Raw genomic sequence first — 25469 nt, forward strand, 5'->3', positions numbered from 1 at the left:
AGAAGAGGCTCAGAATAAAATCCAAAATATCAGACCTGTATCACCACAGAAACAAGACATTGGACATCCAAGATGAAACAGCTACATACCTGTATCACCACAGAAACAAGACATTGGACATCCAAGATGAAACAGTATTACAAATATCAGAGCTATATCACCATGGAGACAAGATATTAGACATCCAATATGAAACAGATACAGACCGCATCACCATGGAAACAAGATATAATAGGACATCGAAGATAAATCAGTATTACAGTAACTATGGAAGTCTCACTAGCTGTAACTAACTATACTATGGAACATTTTTGAACAACTTTCGTTTTTATTTTGGACATGTTTATATGGTTGTATTCGCTAATGCATATATAATTACTTAGACGACAAGTCTGATCGACGTGTACTACATTTTTTAACCAGTACACACAACATATTTTAAAAAGCTGAGAGCTTTCGACTGCAAACAGTCAGTCTTCTCGCCATGATGATAGATGGCGCTGTTTATGAACACGATATAAGTCCTATCACCAATCAGTAAATTTACAAATTGTTGACACACAAGTCATTTGGTTTGTTTACATACTGACATAAATTCAGAGTACACAATACCAATGATTAGTAATTTAAAGAGGCATTTCAGCAAGTCAGAAGCATCGTCGTAAACCACAGCCTCTTTTACGGCACCGTCCAAGACCTTTATCGCACAGTGTCGTGGAGGAACAGCTCTGATTTGTAAGAATCAGAAGGGATTGTTTGACCTGTCTCCAGGTTTGGTGTATCTTACAACAAACAAGAGTTAACGAAAACAAAGCGAAATATTACTGCTATACTTTGATGATAAATAGAACAATAGTATTGTTTTGTTTTGTTTTGTTTAATTGTATTGTATTTACATATTGAAGTTATTATTGTATGTAAAATGTATCTACATATGTAAGGAGTCTTGAGATATAGATCACATAAAAGCACATTCTAGTAATTGCTTTGTATAGAACCTCACTCAATCAACAATAGAAGTGGTCTGAGGTAGTACATAGATTAGAATCTAGTCCTTGGCACTCGAATCTAACGATCATTTCCATATTTTCATTTCGTTGGAGGAGATCCTCAGATTAAAAGCCAACCCAATGGATAGAGTCTAGACTGCATTGAACTTGATAGGTCTCCCGCTCTGACCTGACCTGACCTGACCTGACCTGACCTAACGTACGAAACTTGGTCAGCGTCAGTCCTATGCAGACTAAATATGAAAACTTCTCTGTTCAAGTTTCATATCATTTACAACAAATTACCCTAAACACAGAGGACCCAGGAACTAGTGTTTTTTTTATAGTGATGGGTACAAAAAACATATCTAGTATACCCCCACGAGTACCTGTTTATTTGCTGGTTTATTTAATTATTTTATTTGTCCCTATACTTGTCGTTCGTTCGTTTGCTTGTTCATTTGTCATTTATTTGATAGTTTATTTATTTGTTTGTTTTGTTTTGTTTTGTTTTGTTTGTCACACGGTTCCTGGGTTTCCTGTGTTCTAAACGGCCAACAGTGGCAACACACTCTTAATAGCATGATTATATTCAAGATCGTGTCTTAATATTGATTTGTACACTACATCAGGTGAAGTTTTTTTTTTTCAAATGAGAAAGATACGCAAACAAGACAACACATACTTTAATATTATGGGATGCATACCTTTATTGACACAATAGTCACGTGTTTAACATACAATGTACTAGAGTTTACATCATATAGGCAAGGATAGGTTGTCTAGGCACTATGTTATGAAAATCAGACACACAAAGGTACGATGACGTCACTCAGTAATTTGCATATCTATTTTTTCTGTTATTGAAGATTAGACTGACATGTATTAGTTGCCATGAAAAATCACGTGTTGATTAAAATATATCATCCTTTTTAAGGAGTTGTATAAAATGTAGCCTTGACTTGATTAATTATGATAATGTTCTAGACGAGTCCTACTATATATAAGCATCGTCGTAAACCACACTCTTTTACGGCACCGTCCAAGACGCACCGCCAAGAGTTATTTCGCAGCTTTGAAATAATAGCTCTGGTTTGAGAGAATGCTGTATATGACGCCTACTTTAAATATTTGACGTCAGACTACTAAAAGAATTTAGACAGACACAAGAATAGTCTGTAAGGTAAGCCATGACGGGGCGCCCTCACACATCGGTCAACCTCTCACGAGGAGGCCTGTGAGGGCGGAGCGACATGACGTCACAGCCTAACGCAAGCATTATTATAATAATTGACGTGTGTTTGTAACACAAAACCATGTGAATTTTATAAATTTCAAATTTTGTTAAGAAGTAATAAATGGAAATAAAAATCTTGACAACTAAGCATGCCTTTATAGTTGTATATGCGTTCATCCCTTCAGAACAAAATCACCTTTCCACCATAAATGAAAAATATGCATGTTTTGTTTTTCTATATCATATTTTTTTAGAACGGATTATTCTTTTGAATCTGGCTTAAAATATACCACAGACAATGTTGACAAAGTAAGCATATCATCATAGTGATGTCGCCCTACTGCCGAGGGCTTGGAAAGAATTTGTGTGCACATCGCGGTGCGGCAGAACATTTAGCAGTTAATCTCTCACAGAAATGGTATTTTTATGTTTCGCATAAGTTTTGAACGCACAGAAAACTCTAGTGGTCATTCGTAATTGTATATACTATCGTCTTGTCTATGTCTATGTCTGTGTGGGTATTGGAACTGCGTCATCACTTTTCCAGCATACACGTACAACTCGCCTTTACTTCTTGGAGCTCTTCGGACTAGTACTACCCCCTGTACTGGTGCTTGGTTGGGGACTGCCAGGACTAGCTGCACTGGCTCCACCCATTGCTGCACTGGCTCCACCCATTGCTGCATTTGCTTTCTCTACTTCAGCTTTCTTCGCTTTTATCTGTTCTTCACTCGCTATTCGCAATTTTTCACGAAGTCTCTCGATCTCTTTCCTCTTTGTCTCACTTTGTTCTTTCAGCACAACGATCTCCTTCTTCAAGTTGGCTACCTCAGTAATCAACTTCTTGTTCTCTTCTTTCAGAAGACCTGCAATGTCTTCACCCCTCTTCTGTCTCTCGATCAAATCTCTCAGTCGGGCGTTCGACTCCTCCAGACTAGCGATGCGTGCCTTTAATCTCTTCTCTAACTTCTCTCTTCCATCCTTCTCTTGTAAGATGGCTAATCGAAGGAGCTGAACTTCTCTGTCTTTCTGTCGGTTGATTACCTCGAGTTCAGCGACGGTCTTCTTCAGTATCACCAAGTTACGTTTAAGTCTTGCGTTTTCTTCTTCTAAAACCTTACGACGTGCGGCCTGTTCCTCTGTCTCCTCCTCTTCCTCATCGTCAGAGTCAGGTATCAGTTCATCACCTATATAAAGAATAGTGTCAAAAAATAGTTTCTATGGAAATAAGAAGAATTGTAAACAATTGCATTCCAATCATCCAACTACATGACTTTAAATCATTGTGTATGTGAATGACGTATTAAAGTTTTAGTTGGGCTAGATAGGTATGTTGAGATTTTATAAGATTTATATGACGTGCATAAATTTGTTCTCTAATTTTGATGTATTCAATAATTTTGCTCTATTAAGTCGAGAGAATGGGAACTCCACAAGGGCTAGACATGATTATGATTCTACTTTCACAGAAATAGTACATCTTTGATTTATGCCGTAACCTTTCCATGTTTTGTCACTGTCGTAAAGAAGGCTGTTAGTTTTACGACAAAAGAGATATTCCTTACCTTCCTTCGCATTAAATTCTTTACGGCACATCTCATACTCTTCAAAATCCAGGTTGACACGCAAAGACATATAGATGGCGCCGATGTCTTTCTTCATTTTCTCTGTAACGATCGTCTTCTGAACCATATTTTCAAGTTTCTTCTCCGAGTAATGATGCCACAGTGCCTTGAGCGCTTTGAAGCTTCCACATTCCAAGATGTAGACCAAACTGGATAATTCGATTCGTTTACCTCTCAGCTTCTTGTGAATCTTGCTCATGTTGTTCATGACTTCCAGAAACTCTGGTCTGATGGAATGTTTCCGGTAGAGATTGGCCTCCACTTGGCTTATGTCGTAGCCTTCGTCTGGTATTCCTCCTCTACAGGATACACGTATGCTGGCCTCGACTAAAACAATGAGGAAAAGGGCATCGTTGATAAATACGATCATAGAATGATCATGGATGAATATACATTCTATAAATGGATGGGGAGGGGAGGATGGAGGAGGGAGGGGGGTACTGTATTCAACCTCATTTTTAAGCTCTCTGATCACATCAGTTTACGGTCACCAAAATTGTTCCAACGTTAAGACTTTATCTTACATCTAAAATGGAGATGAATGATGAAAGTGAGATTTTATTATAGTAAAAGTGAACACAATAGGTTGAAAAGACTCGCTGTTCTTAATTATATCATGAAGATATTTCAAGACCAATTTTATAGAAGCATATAGAAGCATACTAGTTTAAATGAGTGTTTCTGTCAGTTTTATTGACGCTGTATACAGTATTTGTCACCTTACATTTGCATTTCTGTGCTTTACTTATCCTGTTTTTGTTGTCTTTTAGAGGGCCCTGGGGAAGACTAGTTTTAGCTAACCAGGTTATCTGTAGGATTTTTAACCATATTTAAAAAAAGTAAATAAATAAATAAATAAATAAATGAAAAAATAAATAAATAAATAAATAAATAAATAAAATAAAAAAGTAGTAAGGACAGTGTTTCTACCGCCATGATTATAATTACATGTAGGTTGTAGTTTTTCAACATCTATTCTAGCAAACAACATGACTCTGTCTGAAAGGCAAATCTCACTGTGCTATTTAAAAGTACAGCCAAGTTTAGGGGATATATTGAAAGAAATTAAAGTTACGACGCTTGGTAAAAAAACGTTGTTTGAGCACGGCTGTGATGAGTGGGAAAGGATGGGGTTCTACACATTTTCAAAACGCGATGAAGATGATGCTGAAAATGTAAACACCCAGTTTTAATCTTTGTCATAGTCTTATTCCGGACTTTTCCAGGAAGGGTTGGACCTTTAGTATATATATTCCCAGATATCGTTGCTGACTCCCTTACGCCAAGTATATCATGAAGTGTTTCTTAATCACAGCGCTGTGACAGATCAGGCTTCTACTTGGACTTGCAGGTAGCTTGTCATGTGACATTTACTCTCAGATATGTATTCAGCTACGTCATAAATATCCTGTTGCCATGACAATACAATATTTTGAGCATATTTAATTTAAAAGATCTTATTACAAACAGATACTTACACTTGGATCGTACGTTGACTCTTGGGAATGTTTCTTCACGTAAGACAACAACTTCGATTGCTTGTGACTTAGGATCATTTGGATCTCTTTCCGAAATGGGTTCGTCAACTTCCATCATCACCGGCTGCTCCATGGCGATTTCAGATACTAAACCAATGAAATATTGGAAATAAAATGCGTCAGAAAAAAAATTAACAGCGAAAGTTTATAGTCTGACAGAAGTTTCACAAGATCAGAAATCTTTGATTTTAATTATACAATTTCCCATTCACCGCCAAGTCATTGAATTGACACACACACACACACACACACACACTCTCTCTCTCTCTCTCTCTCTCTCTCTCTCTCTCTCTCTCTCTCTCTCTCTCTCTCTCTCTCTCTCTCTCTCTCTCTCTCTCTCCCTCCCTCCCCATGAAAATTAAGATTATTAACAACATTCCTATGACCAGTACAAATCCAACACGTGAATATTCCCTCTACCGAAAACTCCTGAAGTAGATCCGGTAGCAAACAAAGTAAACCATAGCTTACTCAGACAAACACGATTGACCTTAAATCACCCCGTCCTATATTCAAACTGTCACGTGATATATTTATTCAAAGTACAAAGTACGCGGTACACTCTACGTAGTTTAACAAATATTTACACAAAGAAACGCTGTTTCCAGAAAACTAAAGATATTCACATTAATCTGAAGAATAAAAGCTATGTTTTTTGAAATTGCAATTTTTACAATCATAGAAACTAGACTATTATGGGAGCAAATACAAACCAGGAAGAAGGTGCATTATTGTGATAAACAGTAACGGTACGGTTTCACTTCGAATGTTAATGTTTATATTTCATTGTGCATTGCATTGAAACAAGTTGTTGCTACTTTGATATACTACACTGAAATTCAACATAGACATATTAGGAATACATATATACTGTTGAAATCATATAGTTTAGTTTGGATAACGTACGGTAATGTGTGAGTGTGTTATGCCATTTTGATGACTACCACAAGTACTGCTTAGATCCTACATGTAGTATTAGTAATGGCGTCACTGACACGTACATAACTACATTGAAAATGTCCAAAGACATCGATGTCTCAAATGTGATAGTTTAGGGTAAGACTTACCTGTTAGATTCACTCAAACTGAAGGAAATGTGTAGTCAGTCGTGTTTACAGTAAATCCGACCTGTGGTGGCACGTCAAAAATAGCAGTTTACACCAATATGGCCGCCGATTGGGACGCGGAGGAACGTTGTCTGTTGGTTGACTTATTAATGTTGTCGTAGACAGGCTTCGTTGTGGTACTCCAAGTTACATATTAACCTGTCGAGTAGGCCGTTTATGGTCAGACTGTACGCGTATGTACGTGTACGCGCACCACAGTAAGAGAACAGTTGAACTCTCACCTCCTCACTGTGTATAAAGTTACTAGTAATAGTACATATTGTTTGCTAGGGTCGAGTCATAGCATTCGCGAGATACTAGTATCAGTGGTGTAAACTTTTGAAGTTACATACAAGGTGAAAGACATTTTACCGCGGTTTGTTTGCAACCTTCTTTCCCGAGAAGTTTCCCCTAATTACCTTTCTGTAAGTGTTAATAAATAAAAGTGCCAATGGTGTTGTAGCACAACTGTTGAGAGTAAACTTTAATTTTCTAGTTAGCTTATGATTAATGTGTTCTTGTTGCTAGACATATTTTCATACATTTTTTTGAAGAGTCAGTCACATATTCTTACCCATCCATAGTATTATACTTGCAATACACACCATCATTTAACTATTGCTATGGGTGTGGTCTTGTTGCTAGGCATATCTGCATACATTTTTGGAATGTTTATTCATTTGCCTTCCCTTCATTGGTGTTATATTGCCATTATGTCGTCGTTTTATCTGTTGCTATGGGTATGGTCTTGTTGTTAAGGACATTTGCATATATTAAAATGATGTTTATACAATTGCCTACCCATCCCTGTTGTTATATTTGCAATAAGACCTACCATTTTAACTGTTGCTTAGGGCGGGGTCATGGTTGCTATGGTCAATTACATAAGTATGACACATTCGCAATATTCAGACTTTTAGAAATACTTTTAGAAACATTACCAAATTCCATCCCCAGTAATTGAGAGGTAAAGTTCGATACCAAAATCACTTGCTTCATATACAAGACAGAGGCATCATCTATTTTGAACCAATCTATGGTTTACTGTTCAGTTTGTGTTAAACTTACTTGGAGAATGTTTCAAAGCAACCCTGGGGAGAAATAACTGCAGTTCCACTGATGACAAACACTTGTTACAATATGTTAAGTATCCCATAAAATGTTTGTTTAATGAGATAAATAAAACAATAACATTTCTGTACTCCTATCTACCTAAATATTCATCAGAAACATTTCACCAAACACCTTTTATGCCCTAATTTGCATATCACTGATGGGATCATCATCTAATTAATATCACTTGATATGTACATCCCCAGAAACATTCCAGCAAAATTTCAGCCAAATCTGCCCCATACTTTTGGAATTAACGATTTTTACCAAACAATTACATTTGTATTCCTCATTTGCATATCTCCGATGGGATCATCATGTCATGAACAATCTTTTGTCTACACACCCTTATCAACATCTTCACCCAGTAATTTTTAAGTTTAAGTTTTTCTCTTTTTTTTAAATACATTTTTTGACCCAAAACACAGACTTTTAAAGTGCAATAATTTTTATTTGAACAATTTCCCAAATAGACAGCACAAGTAATGTCCCACCAAATACCAAGGCAATCGGTCTGGCAGTTTTTGTGTTTAAGTCGTCCACACACACACACACACACAGACAACCAGGCACCACACCATAGCACTACTGAACCTTGTCAGTTCAGTTGTGCTAAAAATACTGTGATAAATAAAAACTTCAGGAAAGTCTGGTTTTATAATTTTTTCGCCAGCGGTAATTAATACACATACATACATACATGTATACAGACATACATACATAAATGCGTACATACATACATAAATGCGTACATGTATACATAAATGCATACATACATACATACATACATACATACAGACAGACATACGTACATACTGTGTACACACACATACATAAATGCATACAAACATATACATACATACATACATACATACAGACAGACAGACAGACAGACAGACAAGAAATTGAGGTATGGGATATCTTTTATTCTGAAATAAATTTGATAATCAAATATTCATCATCAAGTATACAGAGGACAGAGTACCAGTAATAACCATTGGAGTCTTTGATTTCATCTGACACTAAACCACCCTACGTTGAAATTATAGAAATCTGACACTAAACCACCCTACGTTGAAATTATAGATATAATTATTTGATCTCTCTTATTAACTGCTTTACAACAAACAGATCATTTCACATCCAAAAGTCACTGTTTGCCAAACTGCATCATACCGACATAAAACTTGAAAGTGGTCATTTCATGTCAAATCTCCCCATTTGCCAAACAATGCATTGCGTCCACATGAAACTTGAGAAAAGTGGTCATTTCATGTCAAATATACTTGTTAAATTATCTACATGCTGACAATGCAAAACTAAAGTCTAACTAAAAGTACTTGGGACAACAAGAAAGTGAGAACTGAAAAGCGGCTAGTTTCGACAAGGAATTGAACAAAAATACTGTACATTTAATTATGTTTTGCATTATCATATTATTGTGAAATACTATTCCTTGAAAAGAATATTTTGCATAACAAAACTGTTACGAAGAATTGTAATCATAAGGTTGAACAAAAAATATAATAGCCTGGCAACCTGGCTCTATTTGTTATACTTGAAATACGTCTGCATATACATCCAGATGTGCACCTGTGTTTGTATACTTTCAAAGAAGATAGACCAATCAACTTGCACTTCTAATGGTAATGACTCAAACCACTAATCTTAAGCAACTTGCTGATTGGTTGTTGTAGGACCTTTCCTAAAAGAAACTTGCTTATTGGTTGCTGTTGTTGTTGTAGGAACTTTCCTAAAAGAAACTTGCTTATTGGTTGTTTTGTTGTTGTTGTAAGATCTATCATAAAAGCAACTTGCTGATTGGCTGTTGTAGGAGCTTCCCTAAAAGCAACTTGCTGATTGGTTGTCATATGATCTATCATAAAAACAACTTGCTGATTGGTTGTTGAAGGATCTATCATAAATGCAGCTTGCTGATTGGTTGTTGTAGGACCTTCCAGAACAGCAACTTGCTCATTGGTTATGGTTGAAAGTCCCATCCTAGATCCTATGAGCTACTTCTTGATTGGTTGGTAGTCGAGTGACTTGTCCAATAAGGTATTTATTTACTGGAAGATGACAACTAGTTACTTTAAATAAGGGCATCCACTCTTTTGTCATCAGTGTGATCTCATGTGACAATTAAAAATTTTAGCAGAAAAAATGTCAAAACTTGGTCCCTATCCATGAAAAATTGTCAAAACATTACTATTTTATATTGTCTCATAACAAAATTAACTTGCCTAACAACAAATATTAGGTCATTATGTTGCAACATTGTATTTTCCATCATTATGTTGCAACATTGTGTTTGTTCTGTTACTATGTTGCAACATTGTTTGTTGTCACCATGTTGCAACATTGTGTTGTTCTGTCACTATGTTGCAACATTGTCTATGTTGTCACTTTGTTGCAACATTGTCGGTCATAATTTTGCAATCAGTTTGTTCCTACATATTAACAGACTGCCATGTGTCATCATGTGATATTAAGTAGTGCTGACTATACATCATCCAGCAGCCAACCAACCAACCAACCAAAGATCACATCTAACGACCAAAAATATTCAACCATACTCCAAAATTAACGTTCACCTAACAAAATATTCCTATAAAACTGCAATTCTACGAATCAGGAACCATCTTTTATACTATGTTACATATGAGCCAATCAAAATCTTCTTTCCATAAGTTTTCATAATTCATTGACCAATGAGGATCCATTTTATTGAAGTACAGCATCTCATAGCCAATCAGGATCTACTGGTGTGTGTTGTTCAGGGCTGCTTACATCTGGTGACTGAAGTTCTTTGTGTATGGGTAGTGTTAAAAGATTACAAAAACCTTACTTCAGTTTAGTAAAGAGATACCAATGCTAATGATAATTATATAATATTTGAAAAAAAAAGAAAATGTCTAGATATTTTTTTTTACACAATTTCATATTTATCAACAAGAAATGCTACATCTGTGGAGTATTTGACTGGGGCACTGTCATCTACTAATTTCACATCAGTTACCTGCAAGACAAAACAAAGGTCAAGGTTAAGGTCACACACAAATCAAAGACATTTCAATACCAATGATTCAATTTCATGTTGGCATTAGTCCTGTCTTTATCAGTGGAACCATCCTTTTGTTCTAGCCAAAGATTTTTCAACAGCTTTGCTAGAAAATCTTTGTCTTATTCAGATTTTAATTCTACTCTGCCACAGGCTTGTAAGACTTCACAGTTCTGCTGCATTTGCATGTAAGATGGTAAATGATAATGGTCTTACTACTTTAGTCGGGGATTAAGATTTTGGTGTGAATCATAGTTGTCTGACAAAGCTTTAGAAAAAGTATGTCCAGAACAACAGAATAATCTTATCAATCCTCATGATCCCGCTAATAAGTTAATGTGAATGGAAGAACCTGGGATTGAAACCCTGGCCGTTAAGTGGATTTTTCCTCTCATTATTACATATATTTATCCCAAACAACAAATTTCTGTTAAAATGACACAATGCACTTTTGTGTCCTCATTTGCATGGAGGTATCCGATACAATAATGCTTTTGGTAGTGGTATTTGCACTACTATGCATACACACTGGTGCAAGTAATCTCTGGTTACTCTGTAGTATTTCTAACTAACCAGACAAAAACAACATACCTCTAAGTCACAGTATGATTTCCTTGACAAGAAGTTGACAGTGACTGGAAAGAAATCGTTGGGATGACCACCTATACTGAATTCTAGACTTCCTGTTTTATTGCTGGCATCGATAACTGGTAGGGTCCATTCTAAGATAGCATGGCGATTATCATGGTGGTAGTTGCCATCAATTTCACCAATAACCGGCGCTCCAACACCAGCTCTATAAACAATTAATATCAAACAGCATAAGCTAACTACATTCAAGGAAACATCATTTTTTGTCGTATACTGGTTGATATACTACTATGGCACCTGAGGTCTAAGTTCACTAAGACGGACACAAATATTGTTGTGCAGACATACATGTGATCAATCTGTAATCACAATAATGTAAACACTGGCAGTCACCAAAATAAACACCACGAGATCCTGAAAGTCATAAATAATGCCACTCTACTAGAAATCACTAGAAATTGTGTGTCAGTTGCACATCAAATTGGCTTAGAGGACACACTGGTCACCACATAGTAAGAGATAGGGGAACACCAAATTTTGGTGCGTCACTAGAAATTGTGTGCGTCAGTGGTGCGTCAAATTGGCTTAGAGGACACACTGGTTACCACATAGTAAGAGATAGGGGAACACCAAATTTTGGTGCATCACTAGAAATTGTGTGCGTCAAATTGGCTTAGAGGGCACACTGACTGAGTATAATTAATCCAACTTCCATCTTACATCAACATGTCACAACAATAGTTACAATTCGTAAAGCTTGTTTTTCACCTGTTGAAAAGGTTTGCAGAGTGCAGAGTGAATGGGCAGTGTGTCATCTAAGCCAATATTATGCGTCACTGACACACAGCAATGTTAGCCACCAATATATCGTCTATTCCTATCCCTTACTATATGGTTACTCATTAGAAATGACTGTGTATCAGTGACATGTCAAAGTAGTTTGGTGGGCTATAAAAGAACTTGTCAGAGACCATAGCATACCATAGCATACCATAGCATAGTATGTATTTTAAGCTCCCCAGGGAGTTGAGGAAGTAGCCAAAAAGAAATTGCACGTGTACACTACATCTGATTTCAATCAGATGGGTTCAATAGTATAAGGTCGAGTCTACACTACAATATGGAAGTGCACCCTAAATAAGTGTCTAAATTTGACATGCATGGTTTTGATAGTATTGCATAAGATACAAATACACAGTCTGCATTTGTCATATGAGTGTTTGCTAATCTACACCTACTATCAATTGCAAGAGACATACAAAAATGCTAAAAGAGTGTACATGATGAAAAAAAAAAAGGATTGTTATATGAACTTAGGCAATGCCTACGCTACTATAGGAAAATGTACCCATATACATTAACCTGCTAGACCTACCACACTATCCCATATAAAGTATATGTAGTATCAACATGCTATTCATTCTGTATTTTCATGTTATGTTACAGTTTTATTCCTAAATTTGAGTAAGTTGTCAAATGTCTATGCATGCTAGTCGTGTGTACATGTCATGTGAGTGTGCATGTATGTATGTATGTATGTATGTATGTATGTATGTATGTATGTATGTATGTATGTATATGTGTGTGTGTGTGTGTATGTATGTATGTATGTATGTATGTATGTATGTATGTATGTATGTATGTATGTATGTATAGTATAGTATCACATTGTATACTTACCTTTGCCTGATGTTACAGGCAATAGAAAAGAAGAAATAAAAGAAATCAAATATTTATTCTAAATATTGTCATTTTAAACTACAGCTAGAAAGTATGTTTACTGGATAGAATATAATTCTTATCCTAATAATCACCACTGTAGCTATTGACAATACAAGTCACTAATATATAAATAACCTTTTATTTAGAAACATAAATGATGAAAAATACCGGTACTTCAAAATTCCAGACCATGTCCTTTTATGAAAACAAACTATATCATTTTGCAGGTCTAAGCCAAAACTGGCTGATTATTGTAGAATACTGAGAGCCCTTAATAGGTATAACTGAATTCTACTTGTCATAAAAATTTTAACTTCTGTGGCTTCAAAATACTGAGCTAATACTAATGGATACACCTTGCAATTCTAAGTACAAAATGTACTAAGGTGCAATGAATACTTACGGTAATGGAATACTAATGGCTACATCTTGCAATTCTAAGAAAAAAATGTACTATGGTGCAGTGAATACTTACGGTAATGGAATACTAATGGATACATCTTGCAATTCTAAGAAAAAAATGTACTAAGGTGCAGTGAATACTTACGGTAATGGAATACTAATGGATACATCTTGCAATTCTAAGTCTTCTTGTTCTAATGTATACTCAATATTGACATCACAACCACCATCATTATTTTCAGAAGGCCAACAGTTGACTGAAATAAATGAATTAGAGGTTAGTCAGACGTACTGTGACAGAACCCCATGACATGTGAGACTGCAAGTGTGGTGTACTCAGGTATTTGCATGAGTGCTTGCAGTGTTCTCTGTGAACGTGTAGCAGAAAACACTGCAAGCACAAATGCAAATACCCCCTGTGTACCCACACTGGCACTCACGTGGCATGAGAGTTATACTATTATTACTTATGTTTATCCAAAACAACAAATTTCCATAACAATGACGCTATGCATCTACACGCTTTTGTGCAGAATGAATGATCGCATCCTCATTTGCATGCAGGTATGCAATAACGCTTTCAGTATTGCACTGTAGTGCAAATACCACTAGTATGTGCACACATCGTTGCAAGTAATCTTTTGTACATAATGTAATACTGTATAGCATTCATACCTCTGTCTAACACAGATAATCACTAGATAGAGGCAATAAGCTTTCATTCTGTGTTATATACAGAGTATCTTCCCGTCCTTACACCCCTCCCCCTCCAACCAGGCTTCACACCTCTGTCTAACATAGATACTTACTAGAGAGAGGCATTAAGCTTCCATCGCGTGTTACATATCCTCCCATTCTTAACACCCTTCCCCTCCAACCAGGGTTCACACCTCTGTTTTAACAGATACATGTACTTACTAGATAGAGGCATTAAGCTTCCATCACATGTTACACATCCCCCCATTCTTACCACCCCCCTCCCCCTCCAACCAGGCTTCACACCTCTGTCTAAAACAGATACTTACTAGATAGAGGCATTAAGCTTCCATCGCGTGTTACACATCCCCCCATCCTTAACACCCCCCTCCCCCTCCAACCATAGAGTTCATACCTCTGTCTAACACAGATACTTACTAGATAGAGGTATTAAGCTTCCATCGCATGTTACACATCCCCCCATTCTTACCCCCCCCCCCCTCCAACCATAGAGTTCATACCTCTGTCTAAAACAGATACTTACTAGATAGAGGCATTAAACTTTCATCCTGTGTTTGAAGTCTCCATTTAAGGACACCGACATCATTGTTAAGTGGGAATGGTTTGGCAGAATTCTTCATACCAATACATGACTGAGATGCAAACAGTTTTTTATCAACATTGGGATGTGTCTGAAACAAAATACCATTTCATAATTATATATGTGTATTCTTAACAGACAGGACTGAGACACTAGTAGGAAATTTGCATATTGAAACTTTCATCAGTTTCTATGGTTTGCTGGGAACCATACACATAGGTTGGAATTTAACAACTCAACAGGTTCCTAGTCTGGCTACTAGGCCCCTCAGGCTAATGTGTTTACTGTAAAGGCGACCAAAGGTCGCTACAGATGGCACTAGCCTGAGAGGTATTCGTTACCTGAGAGCTTTATTCAGCAATGCTAAAGCAATGATCCAAGGCCTTATTACAAGACTAGGAGGTTCCCAGATACACATTACAACTCAATCACCTTTCTGACTGGGTTTACATATGGCTAGATCAGTGCCAATACATGATCAGCAAGGTGTTACTACCATGCTAGCATTAACAGTAACACCTAACTTGCATGCGTTGCCTACTCAACGAGAAAATGCCTCCACTATCCTAATGCAATACAGATGATAACATCAGGCTGGCACTCATTTTATGCAGACTACCAATTCTTGTCATGGGACTACCATAATTTGCAGCTGATAGACAAGTCAGGCTACCACTGATTATGCGATGATTTAAGAATGCAAGATTTACAGACATAAAAGTATTTTAATAAAACACATATTTCCAATAGCGGAACTCTGTTTACAGTTCAGGAATATGTGACTACAGGTCACCATCCCTGGGCCACCACTTTCTGAAAATGGTAGCCTATTATGACTACCAACCAAGTTTAATTTCAAGCCCTGATATGGAATGCTTTGATAGAACCTACCTGAAGTTGTACTCCTTTCCTATCACCGTTAGTAATGCCTATCCTGACTTTACCATAGGTTTCATCTGTTATTCTTAGTAATGCCAGACCATGTATCTCCATACCTTGTAAACCACCATCACGTCCTGCTGTTAGTGTGATCTTTTCTTCTACCCTGACATGTACACTGTAAATAGTCAAATGTACACTGTAACAGTGAGTATGTGATTTTATATTTTCTCTGTAAGACTACCTTCTACCCTGACATGTACACTGTAAATAGTCAAATGTACACTGTGAGTATGTGATTTTATATTTTCTTTGTAAGACTACCTTCTACCCTGACATGTACACTGTAAATAGTCAAATGTACACTGTGAGTATGTGATTTTATATTTTCTTTGTAAGACTACCTTCTACCCTGACATGTACACTGTAAATAGTCAAATGTACACTGTGAGTATGTGATTTTATATTTGCTCTGTAAGACTACCTTCTACCCTCACCTGTACACTGTAAATATGTACACTGTGAGTATGTGATTTTATATTTTCTCTGTAAGACTACCTTCTACCCTGACATGTACACTGTGAGTATGTGATTTTATATTTTCTCTGTAAGACTACCTTCTACCCTCACCTGTACACTGTAAATATGCAGGGTTCTCCACAATTTAGAAAAATACAGGGGCGCCCTAATTTGCATATTTATTTGCATATCATTAGCATATTTCCAGATCATAATATTAGGAAGTGAAAAAAGTTTCCAAAATCAAAAACTCCTATTTTATTCATTCAGCAAACTAAAATGTACTGAAATGTATTGTAATCACCAATTTCCAAACCTTTCACATAATTCACAATGTAAAAATTTCAGGAAGGAGGTTGACAGTTAAGTTACACAAACGATGTTATAGTAATGTTGGCAAGCATGTTTTACACACAGGAGTGACAACACATGGCATTGTTGATGTACATGTATGCACCTCTAGGCTAGCTATCACTTAGTTTTGAGTTGTTGGTTTCACCTTGTAAATGTGCATGTCATTCATAAAAATTAATTGAAAACAATTCATTTTCCTTTATTTCTCTAAAATTTGATATCCTTTTAATTTTCATGAATGGAAAATGATTTTTCATCCAAATTTGCCGGAAATACGTACATTTTTAATGTGACGAATTTGGGCTAAGAATAACCGAATACGTTCAGTGCAAATGTACAGTAACAAACATGGCTGCCACATCGGAGCTACCTCGTGGTACTACGATCGCGATTCACATCCAAACGTGATCATTTAGGACATAAATTTTACCATGGAACCGTACCGGAGTAGTTATTTCTAAAGAACATGTATAAATTTTAGGATTTTGTTCGTATTTATCGATACAATACGAAAATTGCCGTGACATCGTACATCGTATGCGTACTGTATTACGTATACGGGAAGGCTTGGAAATTACCGGCTTGATATACCCGGCCATAGAAACTACCAACGTACCGTCTTCTACTTTACGACGGTACTACATTTACTGTTTTTGTTTCGGCTACCATTGTTATAAACAAGGCGATAAATAAGTTCATAAATGATGATAGACGCAGTGTCGCTGTTCACTTCCTTCATTAACGGCATTGAATAGAATCTCTTGAAGACGTTCACACCAAAACAAAGGGGCGCTGAACGCAAACAGAGGGGCGGTTCTGTAAACAGAGGGGCGGTCCATGAAAACAGAGGGGCGGTGCGCCCCTCAAAAACCCCTCGTGGAGAACACTGATATGTACACTGTCAGTATGTGATTTTATATTTTCTCTGTAAGACTACCTTCTACCCTGACATGTACACTGTAAATAGTCATATTTTATGACACTTTTCCAAAGTATAATGTCAAATTTCCTCTTAATTACTCACTGTGTATACATATATCTATGTGAATACAAGACCAGCCACACTGAGACTCTCTGAGACTATTAAATTTAACTCAACAAAGAATTTGGTCCCATTTCTGACCAATGCCTCATAAAGTGAAATGTTGAAGTATTATTCTAAGAAGAATATAATGTTTTGTAGTGGACGGCAGTTTTTTGTGTCGGCTATTTTCTATGAATACTGGATGGGGGCCGTCCACTGCCGACCACCATGAGGCGGTCCATGTGTGGGTAATAGCCCAAATATACATACTATAAATGAGTGTAGCACATAGAGAAAGTGCTTTACTTCAATGTTACTGGTTGTACCAGAAGCATAGAATCTAGGTGACATAAAATCTTACCTTTCCATGTTACTGACTGGTGTGGTTGCATAGAATCTAGGTGACATGAAATCTTACCTTTCCATGTTACTGACTGGTGTGGTTGTTTTCACTACATTGGCTGACTGTCTTGATTTATTTGGACTAATCACATCTTCACCCTCAGTTCGAAGTTTGTCAACAAAGCTGTCAACGTCTTTATTCTTGCTGCCTAGTTTCATAGCTCTACCTGATCCAACGTTTCTTAAAAAATGAAAATATCACTTATTAGACAGTAGGGGACATGCAAATCCTTCATGAAACATTTCTTTCAAAATGGAAAAAGCAATTATTAGACAATATGATACAGGTAGGTCCTTTTATACAATACTAAGATGTACCACATGGTGATATTCAGGATAAACACTTTGTTTTCTATTTTTGTTAATTGACTTTTTTTATTACATTCCAGAACAGACTGACACATGTAATCATGCCAATGTATCAGACAAGAACCTTCATTATAAAATAAAGCTTCTAACATTAATTAGTTTGGTTGTCTAATAAAAATTTATGACACATTTTTGGGTGAAAACACACACATTTGAGCATTTTAACAAATGCATAGCCCTGCTTACTGGCGGTGCACGAGTCTATATTGCTGACATCAGAATCGTGTCCCGGATTACTCTGTATGCAAGCAGGACTAATAAATGCACAGCATAACATTACATTTTAATTCCTTTTCTCCCAGCTTGTTCTCTTTATTTTTTAAACTTGTGCTTAGTTGTGTACAGAGATATATCCCTGACAGAGAAAGAGGATTAATTTTTGACTACTTGTTAACACTGGGTTGGCACTAACACTTTACCAACATGTAAGCATTAGTACCCACCCCATACAAATCTCTCAACTATGACTTCATGTAGTTCAGCTAATCTGCTGGCAAGATTTCTGAGGTGTAATGTCATAATATGTGAGTTTACAGAATTAATTATAAATTTTAATTCTAAAAAACGTTTCTTACTTAATAGGTGCTGGTGTTGGTTTAGATACTTCTGACACTCCAGCACTATCTCCAACAATAGGAGTCATATCTGAACCCTTTGAAGTGCTACCAAAGCCTGTATACCCAGTTGGCCTTATTCTTCCCATCTTTTCTGCCTCTCTGCGTTGCTGTTGAAGTTCTCTGGCCTTTCTTTTCATTTCTGCCTTTGCCTCTCTTTCTTGAGTCTGTTAGTAATAATACAAGAAGAACAAATTTCACACAAACCTTCGTAGGAGACACTGTCGCCGTTCAAATGCATTACTTCTATGTGACTGATTTACAAGAAATTGGTGCATGGCAACAAACTTACTACAAAGTATCCATTCTATGAAAGAAATGGCTACATTTTGATAAGTGACCCTGGATATCAAAGCAAGGTCAAAGGTCAATGTCTTAAAAGAAATTTGCATATGCCACAAAATAAAGTGATGTCCATATGTCACCTTTGTGCCAGGTTTGAAAGAAATTGGGATATTGCATGTCTGAGAAATGAGGTATTACAGATGAACGGATGGACACATGCATGCACACATGCTGCTGTACTACTGCAGTGCAAAAACTAATACTAGTAATAATAGTATTTACATGCACAGCGGGGCAATTAATCACAGGTTTTTATGTAATTACATATGTATTGCACATTTCACTTGCATAAATCCCAGAATGCACTTATTTGTCAACATGCCTTCTGAGTTTTAAATTTGGCAACTAGCATCATATTCTATTTCAGGTACTAAGAATTAATTGTAATGATGGTGCCAATTGAGGTTATTCTCAGTACCCGCAATAGAACTTTACCTCATGCTAGAGGGTAACAAGAAGGTTGACTTATTCTCAAATTGAATGTTCGTTATTTTTATAATGCAGTAGGCAGTAATATTCTATTTCAGGCACCGAGAATTAAATATATTGATGGTGCCAACTGAGGTAGAAAAGCAGCTTTTTAAATAATCCCTGACCTATTACAACTGAATGACGAACACAAAATATTAATATATATATACGTGTATATCCATGCACCCAGCCTGTAACTTAAGAGATGTTTTGCTGTTCTGCCTTCATTGGCCTTGTGGCTGATATGGTAGCATGGCAAGTCTTATGGCAATTATACTACATATTGAATGCATTCCATAAAAAATATGATTGTTTACATACTGCCGTTTCCTACATCACAACAATTCGGAGATATATCTATATAATTCCATATTATATACCTGCATTCAGTTAGCAAATACTTGTGACCTAAGGGTTTTGTTACTACTATGTCTGACTGCTAGGGAATAATATCTACTTGTACACAAACCTGTCTGACTGCAAGGGAATAATATCTACTTGTACACAAACCTGTCTGACTGCTAGGAAATAATATCTACTTATACACCAACCTGTCTGACTGCTAGGAAATAATATCTACTTATACACCAACCTGTCTGACTGCTAGGTAATAACATCTACTTATACACCCACCTGTCTGACTGCTAGGTAATAACATCTACTTATACACCAACCTGTCTGACTGCTAGGGAGTAATATCTACTTATACACCCACCTGTTTGACTGCTAGGAAATAATATCTACTTATACACCCACCTGTCTGACTGCTAGGTAATAATATCTACTTATACACCCACCTGTCTGACTGCTAAGGAATAATATCTACTTATACACCCACCTGTCTGACTGCTAAGGAATAATATCTACTTATACACCCACCTGTCTGACTGCTAGGTAATAATATCTACTTATACACCCACCTGTCTGACTGCTAAGGAATAATATCTACTTATACACCCACCTGTCTGACTGCTAGGAAATAATATCTACTTATACACCAACCTGTCCGACTGCAAGGGAATAATATCTACTTATACACCCACCTGTCTGACTGCTAGGTAATAATACCTACTTATACACCAACCTGTCTGACTGCTAGGTAATAACATCTACTTATACACCAATCTGTCTGACTGCTAAGGAATAATATCTACTTATACACCCACCTGTCTGACTGCTTGGAAAACCTTTTCTTCATGAGAGTCCATTTCTGTAAATGTTCTGATTTGGGCTAAATTGACATTCTCTCTGTATCCAAGGGCAACAATTTCATCGAAGGCAAAGATGAGTTCAAAGGAATGGTCAAGGATCTCAGTTTCATCTATCACTCGGCAGTACTCTGGAATCTGTAAATAATACAAATACATACTGTTATAGGTCAAATGCTGGGTCATAGGTCAATGATTGAATCCTGGGTCATAGGTCAATAATTAAATCCTGGGTCATAGGTCAACGATTAAATCCTGGGTCATAGGTCAATGTTTCAATCCTGGGTCATAGGTCAATGTTTCAATCCTGGGTCATAGATCAATGTTTCAATTGCTTGAGTTTCCCCTAACATATTCTTTTGTGATTCCCTAATTCCCTAAACAATAGCTGCTGAACATGTCAAGCAACATAATCAAATATTTCAAAAGATTGAATATTACAGATGACCATAATATTAAGAATTTCTATTCTGTCATGTGACATATCTACCTGATACATGTATCTCCAGACATATCCTGGGCACCCCATCACAGGGTTCTCCCAAGCTATAGAGTAGTCCCGGATACTAATTAATATTCATGCTAATTTGCATAATTAATATTCATGAATAAATTAATGGTACACTCAAAGTACATGGTGTATGATCAAAGTTGCTAACAAAAAAGTTAAAACCAACTTTTCTTTCTCTACAGATTTATAACTCTAATCTCAATCTTTGCACATCGATTTTTTTCAATCACAGTTTTTGATTAATTTTCTCAGAAAAGCTAAAGTTGTTTCAATCAAACTAAATATCCAAAGACGACTGCAGTTTCAAAACTCTAAAAAGTTGCGTATACCCACACATACGCATTGAGTTTAGACGAAATCTCGTGATACATGAGACATCGCGATAATTTGTGACGTCACCACCCACCATTTTGGAAATTACATGTTTTCATCGTCGTGCTATGTACGATGTCAAACTACCAACTAAAAGTGTTTTCAGAGTAAAATTGAACAGAAAACTAATGATCGGACACAACGTCAACACTTTATAAAAGGTATATGAGGCTGTTATACTTTTTTTACGACGCTGAAGAATGCTAGTCGAAAGTCTGCAGCATCGTGTATGCCCTGTAATTCACACGTACTCACTGTACACGAGATATCAATGTATAGCGTCAGCTGTTGTCAGTTCACACTTTGTCTTTATAAATAGTCGAGTATTTGTCATTACTGGTCGTCTACATTGTTCGTTTCTCAAAGACATTTTAATACTTCATTATCTTTTAAATCAATGCGTCCATGTGGGCAGAAAATGAAAGTACAATTATTAAAGTGAGTGTGTGTGGGGTGTCGAATGGTAACCAATTGTGACACTTGAAGGTGGTGGACGGTGACTTTGAGTAGTGGTCGCCAAGACTGAGTCCCGGACGCTAGCGTCCGGTGCCGTCCAGCGTGAGGAGATCCCTGCATCAAAATTATCATTATAAAATATATGTCAATCACGGCTAATTCTACAAACTTTCCTTCTTCTGCTTCTTGTATTTCTATAACCTTTGCAAAGATTTAGTATATTAAATTGGATATGCCCAGATTATATTTATCGTCAATTGTTAAATGTTTGTATAGGGGTTGGACTAGATTAGTTGCAAGACAACTATTTTCATTCCACCTTTCCTTTTAGCTATTGATATACATATTTATCTCGACTAGTAAATGCATTTGTAATTTGTAACCATATATTTTTGGAAAATTATTATTATTATTATTATTATTATATTAAAATACTGGCAAATATTGACTACATTTGTAAATGTATAACATTACACTTACCACTCTAGAAAATAACCTCAGTGTTTTTAAATCCACTGGCAAATATTGACTACATTTGTAAATATATAATACTTACCACTCTAGAAAATAACCTCAGTGTTTCTAAATCCTCCAAGATATTACTGGCCTTTGTTGTGATCAATAACATATATAATTTCTCTATAGGTTGGTACACGTATCTGACACTCTCTGTCTCAACAAATGTGTGTTGTTTACCGGTATTCATCAGTTTGGGGAAAGCAGCCAGTAAACCCTCTACACGGGATCTCGACATCTCAACAAATTGTCGGGACAAGATTGGCTTGCCCGACTTGGTGCAGATGGCCGATGCTAACAACACCTGAAGGAACAAATGAAGGAAATGGTAATGTAATTATAACAATGGTAACTGACTTGCATTATTTTTTTTATTTTTTTTGTCAACATTCATTTGTATACTTGATAGTAAATAAAGAACTGAAACACCTTTCATAAAAAGACAACACTACAAACCATTAACTTGAATGAAAGATTGGTGTAATAATCAGGGGTGAACAAATCCACTGGTCCTGGGTCTGGGACTAGCTATTTTTTATGGCAGACAACACAAATTCTACCTTGTACCACTAATTCTTTCAGCAGGACCACTGGATTTTTTAAGGCACTGGTCTGGGGACCACCAGTTCACAAAATGATTTGTTCACCCCTGACTGTATAATCGTCCTAAATATTGGGATACACTCATCAAGTCTGGGTAAAGATTATAATACATTGTAATAGCTTACTTGCAGCTCTTAATGCATCAAAATAAAGATTATATGTATGTCACGCTTTTTTCATTGCTTAGTACATGTATATACATTTGTGCTTCTCAAATAAAACAAATTATTAACATCTCATTTCAATTATTTGGAAGTTAAAACTTCTGACTTCAAACTCTGTTATTTCTGCAAAGCACTTAGGAATTGTTTTCCTGGTGTAATGGAACATGGTAACACTGAAGTAAAGCACTTTCTCTATGTGCTACACTCGTTTATAGCATTCACATCAAGTGCAAATGTATACTGTTTCAATTTACAAACACAGCATGTGGCCTTTCTAATGTGGTCAATTAGCAAATGAAACAGTATACTTCTACACTTGATATGGGTGCTATACATGTAAACAATTGTGGTATATACAGAAAATGCTTTACTTTGGTGTTATGGGTTGTACATGTAGCATTCCTTTGGTTTTATGTATGGCAGCACAGTAGAACTTAAATACCATTACAATGTACAAATTCTTACTGTGCTTAAAGGAAAAAAACACTGATCAGATGCATTGTAAAAATTTGGTTGCATCTAGCATGATACAATGTACATATATGTAGGATTCTGTTTAGGAAGTTTATGTGATTTGACACTCAATCTTACATTTATCCATCAACAACCACAAATGTGAGAGAATGGTTATCTTTTTTCTTAAATTATAAACATTTTGATGATGTGCATCTGAGTCTGTATTTCAAGAAACTTCATCAATTTCATATTCATTGAATGGAATATTTATCACTGAGAAAATGTGTAAATACAAGTTATTTTAAGGACAGTAAGTTATCACTGGACAGCAAAATTGATATCTTTTGGCGAGTATTATTGATGTTTTCATTTGTAATATGATTCGTGATTTATCAACTCAAAGAGATTAAAATGCGTCGTTCTTTCGTAATTTTTCCAATGGTACATCTATTCCTTCGTACGATTTGGTTTCAAACTACACTGTACTTTTTTGTGTAGATGTGTCGACACTATGCATAGGATTTATACAGAATCATGTGCACTTGACAGAAAAATATGCTTCCGTATTTTATGCCAATATTTTCTATCATTTATAATTCCGTTGGTCCCTAATGTGGGTAATTTTGTCAAATATGTTTGTTAAGGTTGACAAGAAGAAACATCTTAATGTTCTGATGGTCGACAGTCGAACAAATCACAGTAAAATATTGAAAATGCTTTACTACGATGTCTTTCTTAGGAGGTCGCCATTTTGACTTCTGAGAAGTCAGATGTGATGGGGCGCGTTCTCCGCGATCACCTTGGCCAGGTCTCGGAAATACCTACTTATCGCTCTTTGCCACAGAGAGGGGGTTTACTTACCATTTTGTTGTGGTGATTATAACCAGCGATCTATTGTAGAATCGTATGCTAGGTTATACCGTTTGTTCTGATGTCTCTGCCGGCCACGTACACATGGATTACGAGGACGGTCTTCCGCTACCGGCGTATGAATACATTTTTGGGCAATCTGTATCACAAATTTGATTTTCATTTATTTTTATAACAATTTCTTACAATTTTCATAATTTCAAACAGTGATTGTTTTAAATGTACTCCCAACATATATTTGGTGATAAGGATATTACAGCTTCCAAAATAATGTACGATAATATAGCACTATTTTGTTCCAAGTGATGTGGTTCCACGTCAGGTTATCATTGGAGTACACAATTTTATAAACAAACGACACAAAACAGTGGAGAAAAGTCAAACAACACACAAATATAGGTTATAGGTCAAAATGTCTAAACTCTGCCGGTAGGAGGCGCAGTCGTCCATGAGTCAACACGTTGACAAGTTCGTGCCTCTCTGCTGCAGCTGCATGATAAACAACATAGAAAACAAAACTATGTAGTGTTTTCACACTTTGTTTCCAAGTGTTTCTAATGTCTGTATGCTTTACTTTTGCTAAAATATTATAATGTAACATATTTTACTCATCAGATCCAGTGGTTCTGGACAAAGTCTATAATCATCAGTGGTT

General features: G+C 36.3%; 2 protein-coding genes across 2 annotated transcripts; both read right to left on the bottom strand.

Moving 5' to 3' along the window:
- Positions 1-1685: 1685 nt before the first annotated feature.
- On the bottom strand, positions 1686-6773 carry LOC144440079 (uncharacterized). Its single transcript, XM_078129329.1, has 4 exons — positions 6457-6773; positions 5330-5476; positions 3792-4178; positions 1686-3413 (listed from the first exon to the last, which is right to left on the bottom strand). Exons 2-4 carry the CDS (start codon positions 5460-5462, stop codon positions 2794-2796), a joined length of 1140 nt encoding a protein of 379 aa, XP_077985455.1. The 5' UTR covers positions 5463-5476; positions 6457-6773; the 3' UTR covers positions 1686-2793.
- Positions 6774-10490: 3717 nt separating this feature from the next.
- On the bottom strand, positions 10491-24922 carry LOC144440100 (coatomer subunit delta-like). Its single transcript, XM_078129363.1, has 10 exons — positions 24806-24922; positions 22762-23025; positions 20825-21004; positions 18804-19009; positions 17876-18040; positions 15573-15738; positions 14625-14772; positions 13530-13641; positions 11261-11465; positions 10491-10627 (listed from the first exon to the last, which is right to left on the bottom strand). Exons 1-10 carry the CDS (start codon positions 24806-24808, stop codon positions 10538-10540), a joined length of 1539 nt encoding a protein of 512 aa, XP_077985489.1. The 5' UTR covers positions 24809-24922; the 3' UTR covers positions 10491-10537.
- Between the last annotated feature and the right edge of the window lie 547 nt (positions 24923-25469).

Source organism: Glandiceps talaboti, chromosome 9 (assembly GCF_964340395.1).
Source record: "Glandiceps talaboti chromosome 9, keGlaTala1.1, whole genome shotgun sequence".
NCBI classification, from domain to species: Eukaryota; Metazoa; Hemichordata; class Enteropneusta; family Spengelidae; genus Glandiceps; species Glandiceps talaboti.

Bases quoted from the DNA above. Each gene is read 5' to 3' on its own strand.
- LOC144440079 (XM_078129329.1), bottom strand. From the start codon at position 5,462: ATGGAGCAGCCGGTGATGATGGAAGTTGACGAACCCATTTCGGAAAGA. The intron at 4,179-5,329 runs GTAAGTATCTGT...TCATTGTTTTAG, and splicing joins AGTCAACGTACGATCCAAGT to TCGAGGCCAGCATACGTGTA. The intron at 3,414-3,791 runs GTAAGGAATATC...TTCTTTATATAG, and splicing joins AGAATTTAATGCGAAGGAAG to GTGATGAACTGATACCTGAC.
- LOC144440100 (XM_078129363.1), bottom strand. The intron at 18,041-18,803 runs GTAAGAAACGTT...TCATTTTTTAAG, and splicing joins CCAACACCAGCACCTATTAA to AAACGTTGGATCAGGTAGAG. The intron at 15,739-17,875 runs GTAAGATTTCAT...GACTATTTACAG, and splicing joins CCAGTCAGTAACATGGAAAG to TGTACATGTCAGGGTAGAAG.